Below are 20,858 nucleotides of genomic sequence, written 5' to 3' on the forward strand. Positions count from 1 at the left end.
GAAGAGAAAAAAAAACTAAAACAAAACAAGAGGGTACTCAAAAGAAAGAAGTTACAACTGGTATTAAAAATGTTAATATAAAAGGGGTTTTATTTCATTAAGGTGTTTTTACAATTAGGTAACAGTGGAGCAGTTCAGTTTCAAGGGGCAAAGGAAGTCTCTTTAAAACTGGTCCAAAAATAACACGCAAGGAAAGCACATCAATTACACATTCACACACATTCACACAAAGAGGACCATTCTGCATATACAAAACCCAACAATAAGAAGCCCTTTAACAAATACAATGTTATCAAATTTCAAAACTATACAAGATACTACAACTGAACTAATACAATTACTACAGAATTACAGAGTTAAACTACAGAGATACAGAATGTGTAGATTATGGCTTTTTTTTAATCAAGTTTAGAACTCTCATAATCTCTCAAAATGGATGAGGACTTTAAAAAAAGAAAGTAGTGCCCCCCAGCTCAGGTTTCACAAGCCTCACCCTAATGTCTCCATCACTGAACAGATCTGAAAGCATAATCTCTACCCATAATATCCACGTTAAACTATGAAACAAGGACATATTCTACCTATACTGCAAGGAAGACAGTGGGTTCATACTTTTTAGCCATATTGCAAAAGACAGAGTTGAAATTAATATGGCAGAAATCAAATCTCTGCCATAACACATTGATCATTCCAGCACTGTAGTAAAGAGACCTAAACTCAGCAATACATATATTTTGGACGGTAAATTATGAATCCTAAATCTGAAGTTTATTATTTGATTGCTGAATTAAACCAGTTGGAGAACTTGATCAAAATATGGCATGAGATGAAGGGAAGTGGAAGGACTGGGTGTTGGTGTGTGGTGGCTCCTCTCCTTCAGTGTAGGCGGTGGTTGGTGACAGCCTCAGTCAGCACTGACCTGCGTGGTGACCTGTCCGTCGGCCGTCTGATTGGTGGACTGAATGAACATAGGCTGGGTCAGCTCCTGCCCTGCAGGCATCGTCACCTGCTGGATCTGATAAAGCTGCTATAGAATCACAGGAAGAAAGGGAGGGATGTGGGTTACTGAAGTGATAAATGACATTTGAGATCTGGATTGAAACTGTAGCTGTGCCAATTAGGGCTATCAGAAAGAGAATGTAATTACAGTATATAGCACATTACATACAGAATAGTTTTATAAAATTATAATATTCTATATTATATTTTAATATAACATATAATATGTTTTTTAATATTTTAATGCTACATGCAAAAGTTTGGGGTCGGTATGTTCTGTGGAAAGAAATTCATACTTTTATTCAGCAAGGATGGATTGAATTGATCAAAGGTGACAGTAAAGAACAATCTCCATTTCAAATTAATGTGTTCTTAATGTGAACTTCCTATCCATCAAAGAATCCTGAAGAAAATGTATCAAAGTTTTCACAAAAACATTAAGCAGCTGTTTTCATTATGGATTATGATAATAATAATAATAATAATAAAATGTTCATGTGGATTATGTGACAGGAGTAACGAATGACTGCTGAAAATTCAGCTTTGCCATCATAAGAATAAGATTTTTTGATAAAATTTCACTTCCTTTACTGTTTATTTCACCAAATAAATGCAGCTGTGAACATAAGAGATTAGACTAACTTTTTAAGCCTTACTTACCCCAAACCTTTAAACAATAGTGTGTTGTGTGTGTGTGTTTGTATAAAAGCCTTAAAAAAGAAAAAAGGGGGAGGGGTTTGGGGTGGAAGAAATCATTACCTGGCCATCAGTAAACTGGCTGAACTGTTGCTGACCCTGTTGTACTTCTGTCTGTGAAATCTAAACAACAATTCAACAAGATTACACCGAACAATTTAATTCAACTGTAACATCTGCACCATTAGTGTCACCGAATGAAATAAATAATCACTTGTCTCTTGTGGCCATGAGTTGAGCTAATATTGCTGACCATCTTTAAGATCTTTCATGATTTACCTGCTGAGTGTTTGTAGCAAGCGTCTGTATTTGTCCTTGAACCACCTGTGCTCCTGAGACAGGCTGAGCCAAGCGAATATACTGCAGCTGACCGGTGTTGAGCTGCACCTGCAGGACACCACAAGGGGGCAATGATGAGAACACATCATTCCTACCAAATAACAAGCATGTTTGCCTGGTCTTCATATAGCACAGGTGTGCTGCAATCCCTATCACCAATTTATAATGCTTTTAAAAGGTCAAAATGATCAAATACAAAAGGTAAAAGCCTGTTATTCCTTACTGGAATCTGCTGGATCTCTCCCGTGTTGGTGATGATCTGCTGCATAACCTGCATAGTCTGTCCAGCCGACTGTGCTGCCTGCGCCTGTCCCTGTGCAGCCGCCTGCACAATCTGCACCTGCTGACCCTCGCCCACCTGCATGGTCACCGGAGCACTCTGAAAGAGGGAGGATGAAAGTCATGAGGTGGGACTGCGGCATCAAACTTACATTCAAGTTGAGTTTCGATCTGTTGTGTGTCTTTCAGCACATATGATGGAGTAGATGAACCAGCATTAGTATTACAGACTACTGTACTATGGGCTGGGAAGGCAACCAAAAGAAAGTGAAATTGTAGACGTGTTGAGGAAAGGAGAGAGATGTAAGACTGTGACCTCGGGCCTCTCGGGTTGAACGGAGAAACCTGGGCGCTGACTGCAGAGATGTGACAGATGATCTCTCTTCTTCAGGAACTGACACCCGATAGGTAACAGCAATTTATTAAGCAGCACAACTTTATCTGGCCTGAGACATACAGTGACCTCATATAGCGTCAAGTAGAGGTCATATGAATTGCAGAATTTGCCGTGTGAAAAATATCTGCTTGGTTTAGGAGAATATGGTGACTTCTGCTTTCAGTTAACCACTTCAGTTAAAAGATTTTTAATGTTTTCTTTCTCACTAAGCCTGCATCTATTTGATCAAGGTAAAAACAGTAAAAACTTCAAATAAATGTAAAATAACCTTTCTATTTTAATATAGTTCTAATGTGATTTATTCTTGTGATGGCAAAGCTGACTGGCTGAACCCTTAATGTCCATTATGTTGCTACAGACTTCAGAAAAATGCTGTTTTCATATATGATGACAGTTTTCTCATTGCAAAACGTTATGAGGTTCCTTTTGAAGTCTCACTTTCAGGAACCACAAGACTCGAGCTCAAAATCAATAAACACAAGGTCTGCGGTCACACCGCACTATGGAGAAAAAATCCTATGACTACCGCTGACACCATATAAAGATCTAAACAGACTATAACAACTGTACTGAAAATAGATAATTAAAAGTCCAGCAGTGAGACGTGCTATATTTTAAACACCTTTATAAATTACACGTTTATGACTCCATATGAATTGAGAGAAATTAAATGTCAAATGCAAAATTGTGATTAAAATCTGTAAATGGCAAATGAAGAAAAACTGACACTAGTCAGATTAATAATAAAAATATCCGTATCCAGAAAATTTGATGAGGAATTTAAAGAAAAACATTAAATAAAATCATCATACCCTCTGCTTCTGCTTTCTGCAATGTTTCATGTATGGTACATGATATAGTACCCAAACAGGGATATTTTTGCTGTGATTTGAAATGCTCTTCTTATTCAATTGTCATGAAAAAAGCCCTTAAAAAAAGCTCCTTTGTGCTTCAAAGAAGGACTTTTTGGGGAGGAACAGGGGTCATTTTCAGGGGTTTGAGGTGTTTACCGTGATAGGGGTCCCCTGTGATTGAGCAACCTGCACCTGTTGCAGCTGCTGCATGGTGGTTCCTTGCAATACCTGAGGAAGAGGAGAAAACAATACGAGAAATAGAGAGTGAACTTGACAACACAAGCAAGCACATGCAAAGCGCATACTCAAACATCATTTAAAAAGCAACAAAAAAGGCAAAGCACTGAAAAGAAATGAAAGTGTGATGTCACATGAAGTATGAACAAACTTATTCGCACTATATCCATATTTTTGAAGTGACATAAAACATTCATTAATCTTTTTAAAATGAATTCATACCAAGCCTGAAATATTACACTGCGATAATATAGAATACATATTATTTACAAGGCAAAAATTCAGCAAAGGAATTTAGAATAATTAAAGTTTGAAAAATTGCTGTGAATATTTGATAATTTGTGTCTCTCTGTAGTTTCAGATTTGGTGTGAACGGAGTTTAAATCAGCAGCAAAGATGAAGCATCTGTTATAGCAGATGATTGCAAGCTCTGTTGTAAAATATTGACATGCATTTGGGGAAATGACCGCATATAGCAGCACAAAGCAGTGAGCAGACAGCGAGATGAAGCTAAACCGACTCTCTGTCCTCAGGTTTGAAGATAAAAACCCACTGAAAATACATTTTTACGTAAAGCGTGAACAGAAGTGAGCTTGAACAGAGCGCATGAAAGAACAGGTCACAATCTGAGAAATGTTGTGTCAAATTTTCAATTAACAATCCTGTGTACAACATTTTTCCTGTGTATAAATACTCTACACCACCATTTAAAAAATTGTATAGCTAAAATTAAAATTTTACATCTAGCACCACTACTGAAAATACTTCATTTTCAGGTTGAAATTAGAATTTGAATCTCATTTTATTGTAGTCTAACAATTTTGAACCCTAGAGTATATATTTGTCCCAAGTGCTCTCAAAGGTGACTGCAGCACAACACTGACAGGTCAGCAAACAGCAGCTTGCTGAAGCAGCACTGATCTTTAGAGAGAGAATGAGGTTCGCCACAGAGAAGAGAGAGAAAGTGAAAAAGAGCTTTACACTAGTAGAGTATAAAGTAGAGGCGTGGAGAGGACTGCCGTGTTCATGCTAAAAAGCTGGACAGATATCACATGAGAGAGTGACTGGATTCTCTGCTGTTCACCTGATAGCAACGTGAGAATGACACCCTCTGGGCTTTCAACCTTCACCAATCATGTTTCAAAAGATCTTGTAATGGGCTGATCAAAGTAATCAGGGATCAAGTGTTGTGTGAGAGAGTAAGTACGATAAAGTTTCAGGCTTTTGTCCACCAGACCATAGTATAATATGCACTATGGTAATTACAAGGGCAAACAGTGTCCTCCACATACCAGTTTTCTTACCTGTGCTGACATACTTCCTTTTAAAACAGGAAGTTTGGATAGGACGTAATCAAAGTAACCTGTTCTTTTTTTTTTTTTTTTTTTTTTCCTAATGTTTAATGAAAGCAGTGAATTTGGACATAATACTCTTTTCACATACTGAAATAGAATGGAATTATGTGATTTTGAATGTAGTCTTGCTATCAAAGCTAATTGTTTTAATGTGGTGTTCCATTAATGTACTGCGTTTTTGGGTTTGTGGCAAGTGTGTGAGAATTACCTGGCCTTGCTGGGGCTGAGCGATGATAATCTGTCCGGGCTGCAGTGTGGTGGCGGTGGGAGCAGCCACCTGCTGGCCTTGCTGCTGACCTTGGACCTGCACTGCACTGGGCTGCTGCGCCAGAGTGAAGTAATACTGGACCGGCTCAGTCGGTGCGACAGACTGACGCACTTCCTCCTACACAGACCGGCACAATTATAGAGAAACATATACCTTATATTACAGCACACCTCAGCAGGTCCTTCATAAATGCAAGAGAGCATCCAACAATCCCATAAACACACACAGATGAAATCAAGAGTTCATGAGGCCTATCTGCTTGTTACATCTCCATAAATTATTTTAGCTCTGTAACACTAGAGGCAGGATGAGGATAAATTACTTCTAGGCAAAGCCAGAGAGAGTAATGCAATCTTCTAGCTGGACAGAATGGAGACCTTCAGCTGCAGTCTGTGGCCTGAACTCCCACACTCAACCGCAGCGTAATGGCAGGCAATCAGCTGTCCTATTCTAACACAAAGAGCAGGAACATACCCAAACGTTTGTACCCAGAAGTGTATCGTTATATTTCGTCGTCATCCATTCCTGAAGATTTCTCTGCAACAAAGAGAGTAAACATCCCTCTCCCAGCTTGGTGATGTCACAGCTGAGAGTGTAGGATGTTTACACACCTGGTCACACACACAAAAACACCTCACGACCAAAAAGCCTTCGGGTCGAATGAAGACAATGGTTTAGCTGAGCTAGGAGGGATCGGATCATTGGATATACTGCGTAAATTCCTTCTTTTTGCATGGGCTTACTATCTGTTGAGTCTTCCCAATGTGGTATTTTGAGTTACCCCTATTTGATTTTTTTTGTTTTTTCATCCCTGGCGTGCCTAAAAGAATTCATGTTCAGTTTAAGGAATGTTGTTGTTTTTTTGTTGTATTGATTCCCAAAGCTTTTGTTTAATGAATATAATAGACACCCAATTATAATTCATAACTAAGATATTATAAATATAAAATAGCTCAAATATGACAATAAGTATAAAAACACATAGAACAGACTAAAGTAACTCTTCAAAGGCAGTTTAGATGTTTATCTTTATGTTGCTAATGCTCTCTACAGAAACATTTGAGGGAAGTGCTCAGGGTGTGACTGTCAAATAATCTACATTGTAAATTCAAAGTAAATGTTCTGTTAAATGGTCTCATTTCTCTTTATTTCTTTTCTATTAGAAAATCAGATGAACAAAAGATACACGGACCTAGGACCATATGTATATTTCTTAAATTGCATGAAGTGAATCCCTTATTTCAACTGAAAGAATTAAAATGGCTGGTAAAATCGGTTACTGGCAGCCAAAAAGATGAATTTCTCACCCCGTCAATCACTATCCTGCTGCCAGTGCTGTAGCACATAACCACATAGTTGTTTTTGGAGTTCATTTGTAAAATAAACCAGAAATGAATAAATATGATGTCTGGTTGTGCAGAGATAGGGGAAGCAGGGCGCTGCAAACATCCGACTGAAAGCCTTCACAAACCCTACACCCAGCTTCCAGTCAAGGATGTTTACAGCGCCCCCAGGCTGCCAAAGACAACACAGCACCATCTCCTCTTCACAGACAGTTAAGAAAAAAAAATGTTAGGTGCGGATTAATTTTGACAGCTTGAAGCTCTTCTCTTTTCCACACCTGTCGTTTTGGAGGCTTGAGGTCATCGCGGGGGACGATATCAATGAGGAAGTCAAACTGATCAAACTTAGTGATGGCCATGGCGATGTCATTCCTCTGGAAAACAGAAAACAAGTTCAGAGAGTCAAAAACAAATCCAAAAAAAAAAATATATATATAATGTGTCCCACTGTTTGCATCAACTGTTCTTAGCGAAGGGCAACACGATTGCACCCCACAGACCATCTACTGGTGGTATTTTCCACAGGATATTGGATGCAAAGACCACCCATTGTCACCCCCCAAACCAGCTGCTATTTTTAGCACCATGATTAATATCTGGTGGTGAAGGGTCACATCCATGCAGTTGTTCCATTGACGACTGTTGTCGTGGTGACACTGACTGGCGTGATGCCTTCACAATGGAACTGTGGGCCAGCTGCAAGCTCACAGGGAGAGCAGTAATACCATCTACATATTAAAGAGACGGTCTAACAGTCATTACAGCTTTGTTCAGTGACAAAACCTGCTGCTGAACACCACGCAAGAAGAAGACTGTGTTGACGTGCTGCTACACTGCAGACTATTGAACTGTTTCCTATATATATACATACACACACACAATATAACAACAATAATATATTTAGATATATTTTTACAGATTAGATAGATTTCATTTTAAAGTCAAATATTTTTAATCTAACACCTCTAACAATTTCAGTTATTTGGTGTAATGTAAATGTTACATAATAATAATAATAATAATAATAATCTATGGAAATGTATACATCTTTTAATAATTAATATTTTATAGATGTTTATTATAAATTTTCAATCCAAGCATTAAGGGACCACTTGAGTATCATTCAAGGACCAGGACAGTGTTTTTTACAGCACAGGGAGGCAAAATCAGTGGCAAAAAAGTAAGTGGGTCATGGTAGATGTACTTTTAAACTCTACGCTACAGTGAAACAGAGATAAGCCTTGGGGGCTCTTCCCATAAACAGACAAGCTGTGTCATGACTCTAGTACACGTTGTATTAGGAGGGACCTTTTTATCTTTGCTTTAATGGTTTGGGGTTGGACCTATTCACATGGAGTACAGAACATAATAGGAAAAATGGCTAAAAGAGCAGTCATATTAGACAAATTTTAGCAAAATTTTATAGGCAAAAAAACAGAGTGTTGAGATGTGTGTGTAGATCAAGTGTCAATAGTGTAGTGATGTATGAAGCACAGCTCACACAGAAGAAATTTTCAAATTAAGCAGATTTCTGTTGGTGATCAAGTCCAACTTGAACATTTCGCTCTGAAGGAAAACAAGTTTGCAGTTATTATTTTGGAAATGACTGGCCTATGAAATTTTGCCAAGCAACAGTAAATGTGACAGTCAGGAAAACAGTCAGGAAATAATATCGGGAAGATGGTTGTTGGAATCAGGTAATAAACCCAAGTTTGTCTTAAATTGAGAACTACTATACATATGGCGATCACTGGACACATGGCTTAGCAGGTAGAGCTCTGAAATACAGTTTCACTTTTGTGCAGGTGACCCCAATTTAAAACCAGTCCAGGGTAATTTCCTGATCCCACCCACCATCTTCACTCTATCATTTCCAGTCTTCTTCAAACACAAAATAAGATAATTTTGTCACAGAGGAGACTGGTTTATCTCAGCTGGCTAGGGGAAGGGGTCAAAGGGAAGTTGAGAATGAACATGACTGACCTGTAGTGTGCGCCGCTTGTTGTCCTCAGTGTGAATCCAGGCTCTGAGAGTGAGCTCTGTGATGAAGATCTGTGCTGCTTTGGCAAACAGCACTGGTGCTTCGGCACTGATCATCTATGGAGGATTACCAAAGCAAGTTAAAACAGAAATAAAAGTTAGACATACAATCTTATCCAGACACTCACTATACCCATGCCCATCATCTTTCAGCCTGCCATCAGACAGATGGACATATGTAGTAGCCTAAGAGGCTACATCAAGAACTGACCCAGGGGTCTTGTCCATGCTCTGCTCCTGAGCACTTAATTGCTTTGGCTTTTCTCTCTTTCCACTCTAAGCTGCAGGTTATTTTGAGCGTCTGGACAACACCCTGACCTGATCCCTGCTTCCCACGCAGCTAAGGCTGTGTGGGAAGATCATACCCTGTGGCATCTACAACATCACAATATTTTGTATTTTTCAACTGAGCACAAAGATAAGGAGGAAATATCTGTCTGCTTTAGAGTTAATCCAGCTCATTCTAAAGTGTTAAACCATCGAGTAAATACACCAAACCTTATGTCTAATCATTTTTATTTTTTCTTGCTCTATGAAACCACACTAAAACGGCATCTGTGTGTTACCGCCACTCAATACTTGGCTCATAGCACTCTCGAAATGACTAGCTCTTTCGACAGTACTGATGCCATGTTCTTATTTATACTTGAAGGTTTGTTTATGTGCATGTTGCTTTGTTAAAGGATCTGGCAAACAGAGTAAATATTGGCAATACATGGAACTGAGGTTGTTACGTGAGAAGTTCTTTTTAGTTCTCTGAAAAAGTCTATTCAATGTTCACATGTGCACACTACCAAATATCAGTTTCACAGAAATTGACCAGATGCCTGGATCTAATAGTTTTTCTATTCACAATGCTCAAAAAATAATAGATTACTGTTTTTGTAGTGGTTCAAATCAGACTTCACTGCAGCTGTAGCCAATGAAAACATGAACTTTTCATTTGGAAAAGACTTTGATTTGTTGCCTTAAAAATAAACTAGGAAACTTTATAACCATACTTTCATTAATGGTGGTTTGCGAATTAAACTGATCATATATAGATTATTTAGGTGGAGTAAGCAAAAGGATCCCAAAGTAGTTTTGTACTACTATATATTTCTTTAGCCAAAAAATGAAACCAAAAATAAATGTTTTGTTAAATGATTTTGGGTATCAGGGTAATTGAACTTAGTAAGCAGTTCAGAGTGAACTATAAACACTAGTTAATAGAAAAGTTTATTGGCAACCTACAGTATCAATATTTCAACTGAACAATTTTTACATATCACTATTCTATAATCATTTTTGGGCAGAGTGGTGTATGCCCAGACTGTTGACACGTTTACCTGTTGTTATTCTTAAAAAAAAAAAAAAAAAAACACTAGCTTCTCTTATCTTTTTGTATTCTGTGTTTTCTTTTTATTTATTATACAATTAACAAAAGCAAAAAAAAAAGCCTCTAACACTAGCTTGCTCTATTCTTTTTCTGTTCTATCGGTTTTCTTTTTATTATATAATTGAAAATACAAAACCTTGTTACATGTACTGCATTAAAGGGATACTCCACTCTAAAATGAAATTTTTGTAATTATTCACTTACCCTCGTTCCAAACCCATAAAAGATTTGTTCGTCTTAGGAACACAATTTAAGATATTTTGGATAAAAACGAGGAGGCTTGACTGATAGACCCATAGAATAACAAGAAAGTTACACCGTCAAAGTCCACAAAAGTATGAAAGACATCGTCAGAATAGTCCATCTGTGGTTTAACCGTAACATTATGAAGCGACGAGAATACTGTTTGTAAGCGAAGAAAACTAAAATAACAAATTTATTCAACAATTCCTTTGTCAACAGCCTCCTCTGTGTCTCTCTACATCACTCAAACTGCCTATGATCTTCTGTGTAAGCTGCGCCACAAGGATGCACTGTTTTCCTTCAAATCAAAGCATAAATACACATATTTTTGTTTTCTTCACTTACAAACAGTATTCTCGTCGCTTCAGTTTGTTACGGTTAAACCACTGATGGCAGATGGACTATTCTGACAAAGTCTTTCATACTTTTGACAGTGTAACTAACTTGGCAGTCCATGGGAGAGTCACAAGCCTCCTGGTTTTTATCCTTAATATCTTAAATTGTGTTCCGAAGACAAACTAAGCTTTTATGGGTTTAAAATGACATATGGGTAAGTGATTCATGACAAAATTAATTTTGGGGTGGAGTATCCCTTTAAGCTAACTAAGACTTCTTATAGCACTTGCATATCATTGCTCTCTTGTTGATTTTGATTGCTTCCATTATCCTCATTTGTAAGTCGCTCTGGATAATGCTGTAGCTTATCAACATGGTGTGCACAACATAGTTGCTGACACAGTCAGAATGCTGTTTTGGATAAAACTGAATATAAAGATTTTTTTTTGGCTGAACATTTTCAGTTGCTAAATTTGGAAGTCTCTAGAAAAGGTTCTGCGATATTCATCAAAATGTATGGGATTTTTTTTATTATTTTGGCAGGCAAGTTAGGTAGTTTAAGACACAACATACTAATCCTCAAGCCAAGTGATTTGATTCATATCTATAGCACAAATATTGCAAAACATCCATAACTTCAATACTTACGGCTAAAGATTAAAAAAAAAAAAACTCCTCAATTGGGAGCAATAGTAATAGTGAAGCTTGCCATAGTTTTAGCATTGTAAAGTTATTGACGCAACTTGCCACTAGATGTAACAGCAGACAATCGTTGGGTTGCTGCTTTCTCAAGAATCAAAGACAGGAAGCGTGCTGCCATCAGCTTAGAGTGATTGTGTAGATTCAGCTCGGCTGCTCTTACCTTCACATCCTCATCCAGTTTCATAATTTTCTTGATGCGAGCAAGAGGAAGCTCTTGCACACGGAAATCCTTCTGAAACAGTGCGAGAGTGCGTTAGAGGAGAACTCACAATAAGATTAATAATTCCTCTTAATGAACAGTGGTAGACTCTTTGTAAGTTTCTACATAGTTGACTTCAATTTTCCAGTAAACAATTTTTGAGGTTTGTTTTGAGAAAGGCAGTGTTTATACTGTATCAAGTGATAAGCTAGGTAAAAAAGCTAGGAGAAACCCGTACCACGGTAAGATTCCTGATTTCTTCCATCACTCTGGGCCAAAAGGACTGTAGGCTCTGCTGGGCATCGCTGCCGCCTGCTCCAAATGAGTCTGCCGACATCTCCAGATGCGCTAGGAGATAAAGAGGGAGAGAACACATGACAAGTCAGGGTTAATGTTCACATACAAGCCTCAAAATTTAGGTAAACTTCTTAAGCTCTGAGATAATAAACTACAATATACACTGTTTAGTTTGGGTTGAAGAAGTCTGAATAATTATGTGTGATAGCTGTGCGTCACTACAGTAAAATGGCTGTCGCAACTGTAGATGGGGCGATTGGTCAATTCAGCCATGCATAAACTAAGCCAAGAATCCATTTGTGAAAACCTGGAGAACAAAGTCCTCCTCCAGTACAGTGACCTGAAGCCTGGAGTGCACATCTGGATACCCAAATATCTTTGGAACCAAACTGACAGAATGGCTTGGCACTGACGCAATGGAGGCAATCCAAACACAAACTAATGTAAACCGAAAAAGCAAGAGGAGCAATGCTGGCAAGGTTACTATGGCATGGGAGGAATTCTGCAGGCAGCCTGCCTGAGCTTGTGCTGCCACTGACGCTACAAAGCACCTCTCTTTTTCCCTCGAAGAAAACACAGGGCCAGAAATAGCAGGGTGGGGTGCCACAGGAGCCGGAGTGAGGCAGTAAAAAAGTACTTGGACTAGTGCAGTTGAGCCATAATACAATATAACAAAACAAAGTGCCAAGGGCTAAATGGAGGGGGAGCAGTCGGACTGCCGAGATGCCCTACTATGTGGGTCAAACTGAGAATCAAATCAGTGAAACGTGCGTGCAATGGCCGTCGCTCTGCTGCTGGGAAGCAGCAGCATCAGGTGTCGATCTTACTATGGTCTACTCTTCTGCAGTACAGCTGTGAGTGTGGATGTGCCAGCTCCGGCCTGATAAGAGATAATAATTTAACATCTCAAGTGAGACAATTAAGAAAACTAGCTGGATAATTAGCAGGCGATAACAGCAGCAAATTACTGTCATGGACCTGGGAAATCGTGAGGTAAATTAAATGAGATAACACGCCATTAAAGGAGACATAAATAAAAGCTTAAATCAAAGCTCGCTTAGACCAGCTGCTTGACTGGGAGATATTTTTTACTTCTTTAACCAGATCGAGACACACAGCCTGTCTGATATCGGAGGTGTACCTGTGGCTGAGCATTGTGGGTAGAATCCTTGTTCTTTTGATAATAATTAAAATGTTCTTTCAAATATTAACAAGCTAGATACAGTGAAGCAACTGTTAAAATATTTTTTTTTGCCCAAGAAATAATAATAATTTGCTCAAGGCTGGGCGATATGGCCAAAAAAACAAATCAGATTTGTGATATACGTTATCTAAAATATCTTGTTTTTTTCTAAATTTTCCTATTTTAATTATATATATATATATACATACATACATACATACATACATACACATATATATATATATATATATATATATATAAGTAAAACACATTTAATAGTGCAAATAGTGTCTCTGTGAGCAGGCATGCATCTGACTGAAAGAGCATCTGACGGGGCAAGCTGCTTTAAACTATACTTTAACTATAGCTTATGATCAATGTTCTCTCAAAAGACACACGCAAAAATAAGTTGGGAAAACCCTTTGATTTAATTCTAGTAAACTAGATGACAGATCTTAGTTTAAAAGCCTCAGTTTTTTTTTTAAAATTCCATTCTATTCTATTCCATCAGTTTAAATGCTTCAGTTTGTTTGAATATTATATTTTATTCTAAACCTAATATATAAAAAACCTCAAAAAGGGAATTCATGAGCGATATCTGCTTTGTTTTGTTCACATTATATTATATTATTATAAAGAACTTAACTGTTCTGTGTGAGAATTTTTTTTTTAATGATTTTTAATACAATTTCGTGGTAACAGAACTGTAAACAGGTTTTCTCAGGTAAACTGAGATGTGCATCATTTAGTTACATCAAGGGTCAAATCAAATATAAATGGCACATTAAAGTTTGTGTGTTTGCTGTACAGGTCTGGTATAAAGAAACCTTTTGCTCAGGTGGCCAAAATGTCCGCCGAACAGAGAAAAGGAAAAAAGCAAATTTCATTGGGAATATTGCTTACAAGTTATTTTAAAGCCCTTACTATAAACATGTAAACATTTGGTATGTTTACAGTGCATAACTGGGTTACTGTGCTCACGGTGTCCTCCGCTATTTTTCAGATTCACTCATATCAAGCTGGATATCGATATAAAAGATTATAAAAGTTTATAAATAAAGTAATCGATAAATCGTATAAACTTGATATGCCTTCAAAAAATATCAACATGAATTTTAATTCTGAAGTTAAAAACATGTTAATCAGAAGATATGTATTCAAATAGCATATAAAAATTCCATTTTATGCATTTTTAAATATTATTAAGATACAGAAAATAAAATAAATATTATTAAGATACAGAAAATATTAAATATATTAAGATACAGAAAATAAATAAATCGAAATGAATAAATAAAAAGTGTTACGTCATTGACTGCAACTGCAACCATAACAGAACGTCGTCATCATCACAATGTAATTCATACGAACTTTAGACTTGTAGGCAGGACACAAAATGCTAAGTGAGGCTCAGTGCACGTGCTTCACATCTCAGTCACGATCGTCCTTCATCAAGTCAGAATGCAATGGTGGTGTAGGATTTCTCCTGAATGGTTCTGTTGCCTTGACGGCAATGACCGCTGGTGCTCTGTGTCTCAGAAAGTCAATGCCGCTAGCAGAGGCTGAATCAGCAAGAACATCACTGCCAGCCTGGCTTTCACTGTGCAGGAGGACTGCAGCAAAGGAATGCTCGAACATTTCAGTGTGATCAGGGACGAGCGGTTCTCAAACACTTGAGAAACTGCAAATTACCCCCTTGACAAGAGATGAGTTAAGATGGTTGTGCAGCAGATATTTAAAGGTTGGAGAAAGTGTGGCCTGAGGCCTCGAGGGAGGAGAAACTGCTGTGACACAAACACAACATAATAATTTCACATACAGTTACTACTGGCAAAACACTTGCCTTTTATACTACAGTTTGGCCAGCTTCGTAAGCTGCCGATATAAATTTAGAACAATCTCTTCCTCGTGCAGGAGAGATTCAAATCAGCTGTGCTGATAAGACAATACCAGGGTTGTGGATGCTAGCCGTTGTGTTGACTTGAGATCTAAGATACCTCTCAGGCATGAAGCTCACCTCTAAAATGAGCCTAATTTTAACAGCCAGGAATTAAAAAGTCTTTTCAGAGTCTGCTTTTTTGTTTGACAGGCCCATATTGAACTCAACCACAGAACTGCTTGCCATTTGAGAAAAAACAGCTTTCCACTGGAGACGCTGTTAAAATCTAACACTCATCTCAACATCCTGTCATACATCTCCATTTTTGCACACACCCCTCATTTCAAGCATGCCTCCCCTACATAGTTTAGGAATACCGCATCTAAATGCATACCAAATGATAAATGTACATAGAGGTAATTCAATCTTATCTGATATCGGAGCATTCCAGAGGGATTTTTTTTCCAGAACAGGTGAAGAAAATAATGTAAGGAGAAAGATACATATGTTAGAATGAAAATGTAGCGCTTTTAAATATATTTATAGTTATTACTATTTTATATTTCGATTTTAGTCAGAATAAAACAATGTGTATTTTTAAACTGTCATCTAAACAAGTTGCTCAGACTGAGATAAAACCAGTCAGGGTTTTGCAAAGTCATATAGACTCTTTTTATTAAATATTACGCACTGTGTCCTATGTACTTGAATAGGCTTCACGCAAGTATGCAAAATCTTGTGTATAACGAAGCATGTAAGCAAACTCTTTTTATTACACAACACACATACAACACTTTACCACACATTACTGAAGACCCTGAACCAAAACCAACCTCAATAAAATTACAGAACACAGTCAAGCTGTTTTCTATGACCATTCTGTCACTCAGAAAGGTCACATTTCTAAAGCTACGTTCTGGACGTATTAACTACCCAAACATTCACACAGAAATAACAGCTGGTTAAAAACAAATTATTACACATTAATATACAGATATATATCGTTTTTTTTTTTTTTGACAAAGCCTGATGTGGTTACTGGCTAATTATCGACTCGGACACAACAAAATGCACCCAGGCACCCAGCAATGAATTACAAATTAACCATCAAATAGACATGCTTGTTTTGCTCTAATGTTCAGAGCAAAAAACATAGGGGCTGGACAATACCGCCACTCTGATGCATGTCTAATCTCATGGATCAATCATTCTAAAGTTGCCCTTGGTTCGGCCTCGCATCAACTCCAGAAAGCTGTCCCTGAACCCTCAAGGTCATTCGGCAGTAAGCAGAAAGGGGGAAAAACTGTTTAGGGGGAGGGTGAGAGAGAGAGTGAGGGATATACTCTAGCACAGAAAGAAAGCAAACGGAGACTGGTTTTTCAACTTTCACTGCAGCAACTTGGCGACCCTACTGTGTGTAATGATGCCCTCCCTAGAGAAGCGTGATGGTGAATGGCCCCCTTTTGTCTGTGCCCCTGAGGGATGCACAGTCCTCTTGGTCTCACACAATCCCCACTGACAGATCAAATGCGGGACCGGCTCTCACATTCCTGTGACCTTCATCCACTGATGGGCCCATTAACAATGGCAAGGTACGACGACATGTCGATGCCAGCATCAGAATCCCAACTGTAAACTTTAAAGCTGACATTTCAAAACAACCTTAAGCGCAAAACTCCGGGAACTAGAGGGAATGTGCAAAAATTGTACATTTTAATTTTAAACCATTTAAAAACATTAGTCAGGTTTGACATTTTACCCTTGAACGTCATTGCAAACTGGTACAGTAAGGAGCTAAAATGATATTAAAATCTTAACCGAACACATCATGCTGAGAAGCAGCAGTCAAGGCTCTACCTAGAGTTATTTTTAGTAACTCCTTTCCCCAAAAGGACCTTAATACCATCACTAATGGAAACTTTCTAGTACACAAGTGAAAAAGAGACTTTAATCCGACCGGATTCCATAACGAGACATTGTGTGAGGACAGCCATCTGTACATGATGAACTAGGAGGCTAAAAGTCCCCATATAAACCCCAATCCATGACGATCACGTAAAGCCCACATCCATAATGTCCTCTGCTCTGCCTCTCTGTCACAAGAGTGTAAACAAGCCACGAAACTGGGCCTTGAAAGGTGAACTGGGACTGGCGGTCCTCTGCAACCAGGGCCATCATCTCTATCTGTCTCTGTAAACAACACAGATGTACCAGAGATGCACGACAGCACGGGACCTTCGAGAAGCCCAAAGTCAAACTGAATGAACTGAACTTAAAGGTCAACTGCGATCAAAGAGTACGCCATGCAGTTCAATGATGGAAAGTTAAAATTCGGTACACAAATCCAGTGAAATTTCCAGCTAGTTAATGTTTACATTATGTCAAACATTGGTAGTCAGGTTAAGGACTTCAAAATGAACAGGACAGAAAACACAAAGAAGTACACTCAGATTTCAAGCAAGGGGAAAAGTAGAGGACGAAAGGAGGAGGAGAAAAGCACAGCGGAGGACAGAGGAAGCATCCCATTACTGCAGCGAGAGAGAGAGAGAGAGAGAGAGAGAGAGAGAGAGCTTTACTGTCTGATTGTAGTCGCAGTCGCACTTACCCCGTGCCCTTCATACGCTGCGCTGTGGGCGCTGGAGAACAGGAGGACATCTCGAAAGTCTCCTTAACTGTCAAGTCCACAGGCTCTGTCCCAGGAGGAGACAAAAGGCTGTGGGACAGGCGATCTGCTGCTGCTTTCAAAGCCCTGAGCAGAGAGGAGCGCGATCACCCCCCCCCCCCCCCCCCCCCCCCCCCCCCGCGTTCCGACCCCTCCCCCTTCCACCAGCCCATCTTCTTCAGCCACCCCCTCCCCCTTTCCTAAACACACAACCCACTCCCATTCCTCCCCTGTCCGTGTCCCCTGAAGCCGCCTAGAGCCTGGAGTTGGCCTCTGCCTGGCAAACCTACTATTTGTCTTTCAGCTGACCCCTGCCTCGGCACGAGTGACCGAAAACACAGGCGAGAAAGTGAGGGGAGGTGAAGAAAAGGGAAGAATGAAAAGAAATAAAAGTGTGAGAGCAATGCAGAGCAGCAGAACAAGTCGGGGCAAAAATCTTCTGACTGTTTTCCCTTTAACACTCGACTGTAATCAATCTAGCTTGCTAAACGATACTCTCGGTCCGCCTATCTCCAAGATCCTGCCCCTTTGGAGGATTCTTCAAATGAGCCCGAGTCGGTCTCTGCTGCTATTGGCCTAGCCAGCCGTCTGTAGGCTGTGTCACCCCCCTCCTCCCTGCTCACCCTCTCCACTCCGCCCCCTTTAACAGACACTTAACTTCCTGCTTTAAGTTACCTTGAGCAGCAGCATAGGGGTCAGGGAATGAAAAGAACAAGAGAGAAAAAAAACAACCAGACAAAATCAGCAGAAAGTTGCATAAAGGAGGCAGGGAGGGCGGAGGATCGTCTCGGTTTGCAAGCCTTTAAAAATCTGTCCCCTGCAGATCGTCTTCCCTGCTGTGGCGGAGCTGGACAGAGCAACTGACTTCTCAAACAACTGTCCCTTGCTTATTTACAATGTCAAACCAAATGTCTCCAAAGCCCGCCCCTCGGAGGAGCGGAATGGCCAGGCGTGCAGTGATGCAAATGAGCCCATGAACAGTGATTGGCTCAGGGTTGTCTCAAAGAGGGTGCCGCATGCTGTAGCCGGCTGCATGATTTAAAGTGGAAAGTCACTCAGGTCAGACTTACTTGCAGTCTCATTTGAGTGCAAGAAACATGCATGCAATGCAGCACATGAAACCTAAACTCAACGTTAATTGTGTCTTAAATGAATATAAAGTTGACCTGAAGGGTCATGTCGAATGGGTTAACCTCTAATACGTGTAACCATACAGCACAATCTCATGTGACAACATTACACAAGTTATGCAACTGATATTATGCTTATTTGTTATTTTTTCATTTAATTATGTTTATTGGTACAAGAATAATACAACTGGAGCGGTCACATTTAACACTGTTCCGCTAATTTACACTAAATTTTAACCAGAAATCTAGTTATTTCTAATCTATGCAATCTGAAATTTGGAGTTAAGTCACTTCAGCTTAAGATGCTTTTATCTACATACTGTTGTCAATAGACTTTTTTTGCCCTGAAAATCTTGCTTATGCAATCATCGCACCTTAACTTGCTTCACATCACTTGATTCTTTATTAGACTCTTCATTTCCAGAAACTTCATGTCACTACATGCAAAACGGCCTACGCACCTTCCGCCCAAATTTAGTTGATGCACAGCAGATTTAAGATTTCATATTATTTTTCACAAAGAACCAAGTCTGCAAACTCTTTACAAACGTTTGACATTTTTATGTGAGAGATGTACATCAAAATTAAGGGCTTAGCTTAAACAGTATAATTAGATGAAAACCAGAGCAACAAATGCAGCACAATCCGTCCTATACGATGTTGTTGTTAAAATACATCTGAAAAGCAGGTAAATTATTTACAGCAACAGTACAGAAATATTGTGGCAACAGTTGCTATGAATGCCATTACGTTTCTTGTAAAATCAAGGTCAATAGGCAATGATATTGCTTTTAAGTGCTGCCTTGAAACACTCACTGATGACTCATGTGTAAATAGTGAGTTAATGTGCTATGAATTGACCTACATTTAACCTGGTACATTAACACCATGTCAATTACGTCTTTAAATTATAGCTTTTTGCTGAATCTAGTTTTATGACGTGAGTATTTTATTTTCATTCATAGGTGACAATTAGAAGCGTATTTGTTTATGCAATGCATGACACCAGCCGCACATTTTGCAAAATGAAAATACACGAAATAAATTCCAACACGAATAAATTAAGAACACAAATATACTTCTCATAACTTTGATGAATCGTTATACACACTGATATTGATATGAATCACAAATGCTTTTTTTCATTAACGAAGTTGACAAGCATTTGCAGGCTACCCGGAGACATGCTAACAGAAACCAAGTAAACATTCAGTGTTTGTGAGTGTAACATTGTTCTTGAAACCCATAATGACCGATTAATTTTTTTACTATGAGACTGATTTACATTTCAAAACATCTAAGTTAACGTTATGGCCGGTAAGATTGTACGGACAGATAAGGACTATAAAAACAGCGGCATAAAGGTAGAGACAGTGCTCGCTAGGTTAGCAGGCCGCGATGACTGATTCCCGTCAAACTAGGAGAAGTGAAATAATGAAGGTTTTGGAAGGCTCCGAGTGAGTTTTCCTAAAATATTTGTAAAGCGGTGTAAAGACAGTCTAACCAATAAAGACTACGTTTGGCTCTGTCCTTCAGACCAATCAAACCTCGGACTAGATTCCACCAATCAAGGTTTCTAAGGGTTCTGGTAGTTAAGAAACTGCCACCATTTAGGCTCAGAATGAACCAGTGAGCCAATAGAAGCCATTTACACTCGAGAGCCAAAATGGTGACCTACGTCCAACAGTTTCCTGACCGCCTCCATTCCCTTCCACTAGCCACCAATAAGCGCTTCAGAGAGCGAGGAGGGAAATGGCGCCTATGTTCATCCTCCAAAACAATCGTCCATTGGATGAAAACTTTTATTAGACCGCGAGCTCAAAACGACTTCTGCTTCATTCAAACCAAGCTATAGATAGCAATAGAAATGTAACGCAGCAAAGAACATCATTTTTATACTCACTTTACGTGATGAAATCGTAGCGTAGTCCGGTTCGTCGTAATATTTAATTTATTTCAGGCTGTTACAGGAACCAAGATGGCCGACGATTTGACAACTTTTTTTTTAAACCGGAAGAAGTGCTACGTTAACTGTGACGTCC

The 20,858-nt window shown here is 39.0% G+C and overlaps 1 protein-coding gene across 10 annotated transcripts; it reads right to left on the reverse strand.

Moving 5' to 3' along the window:
* Positions 1-430: 430 nt before the first annotated feature.
* Positions 431-20,833, reverse strand: LOC132104259 (nuclear transcription factor Y subunit gamma-like). Of its 10 annotated transcripts, none has more exons than XM_059509585.1 (11): positions 20,720-20,833; positions 11,904-12,013; positions 11,627-11,695; positions 8,751-8,864; positions 7,046-7,141; positions 5,365-5,541; positions 3,721-3,792; positions 2,258-2,413; positions 1,975-2,082; positions 1,759-1,818; positions 431-1,027 (listed from the first exon to the last, which is right to left on the reverse strand). In XM_059509585.1, the coding sequence occupies exons 2-11, from the start codon at positions 12,000-12,002 to the stop codon at positions 905-907; spliced, it is 1,074 nt and encodes a 357-aa protein (XP_059365568.1). In that variant the 5' UTR covers positions 12,003-12,013; positions 20,720-20,833; the 3' UTR covers positions 431-904. The 10 variants fall into 10 exon arrangements, with proteins under 10 accessions (XP_059365568.1, XP_059365564.1, XP_059365567.1 ...); XM_059509581.1 differs by having other exon boundaries at positions 11,627-11,698; XM_059509584.1 differs by having other exon boundaries at positions 11,904-12,010; positions 20,720-20,827.
* Positions 20,834-20,858: the final 25 nt, after the last annotated feature.

Source organism: Carassius carassius, chromosome 25, assembly GCF_963082965.1.
Source record: "Carassius carassius chromosome 25, fCarCar2.1, whole genome shotgun sequence".
In the NCBI taxonomy this organism is placed as follows: domain Eukaryota; kingdom Metazoa; phylum Chordata; class Actinopteri; order Cypriniformes; family Cyprinidae; genus Carassius; species Carassius carassius.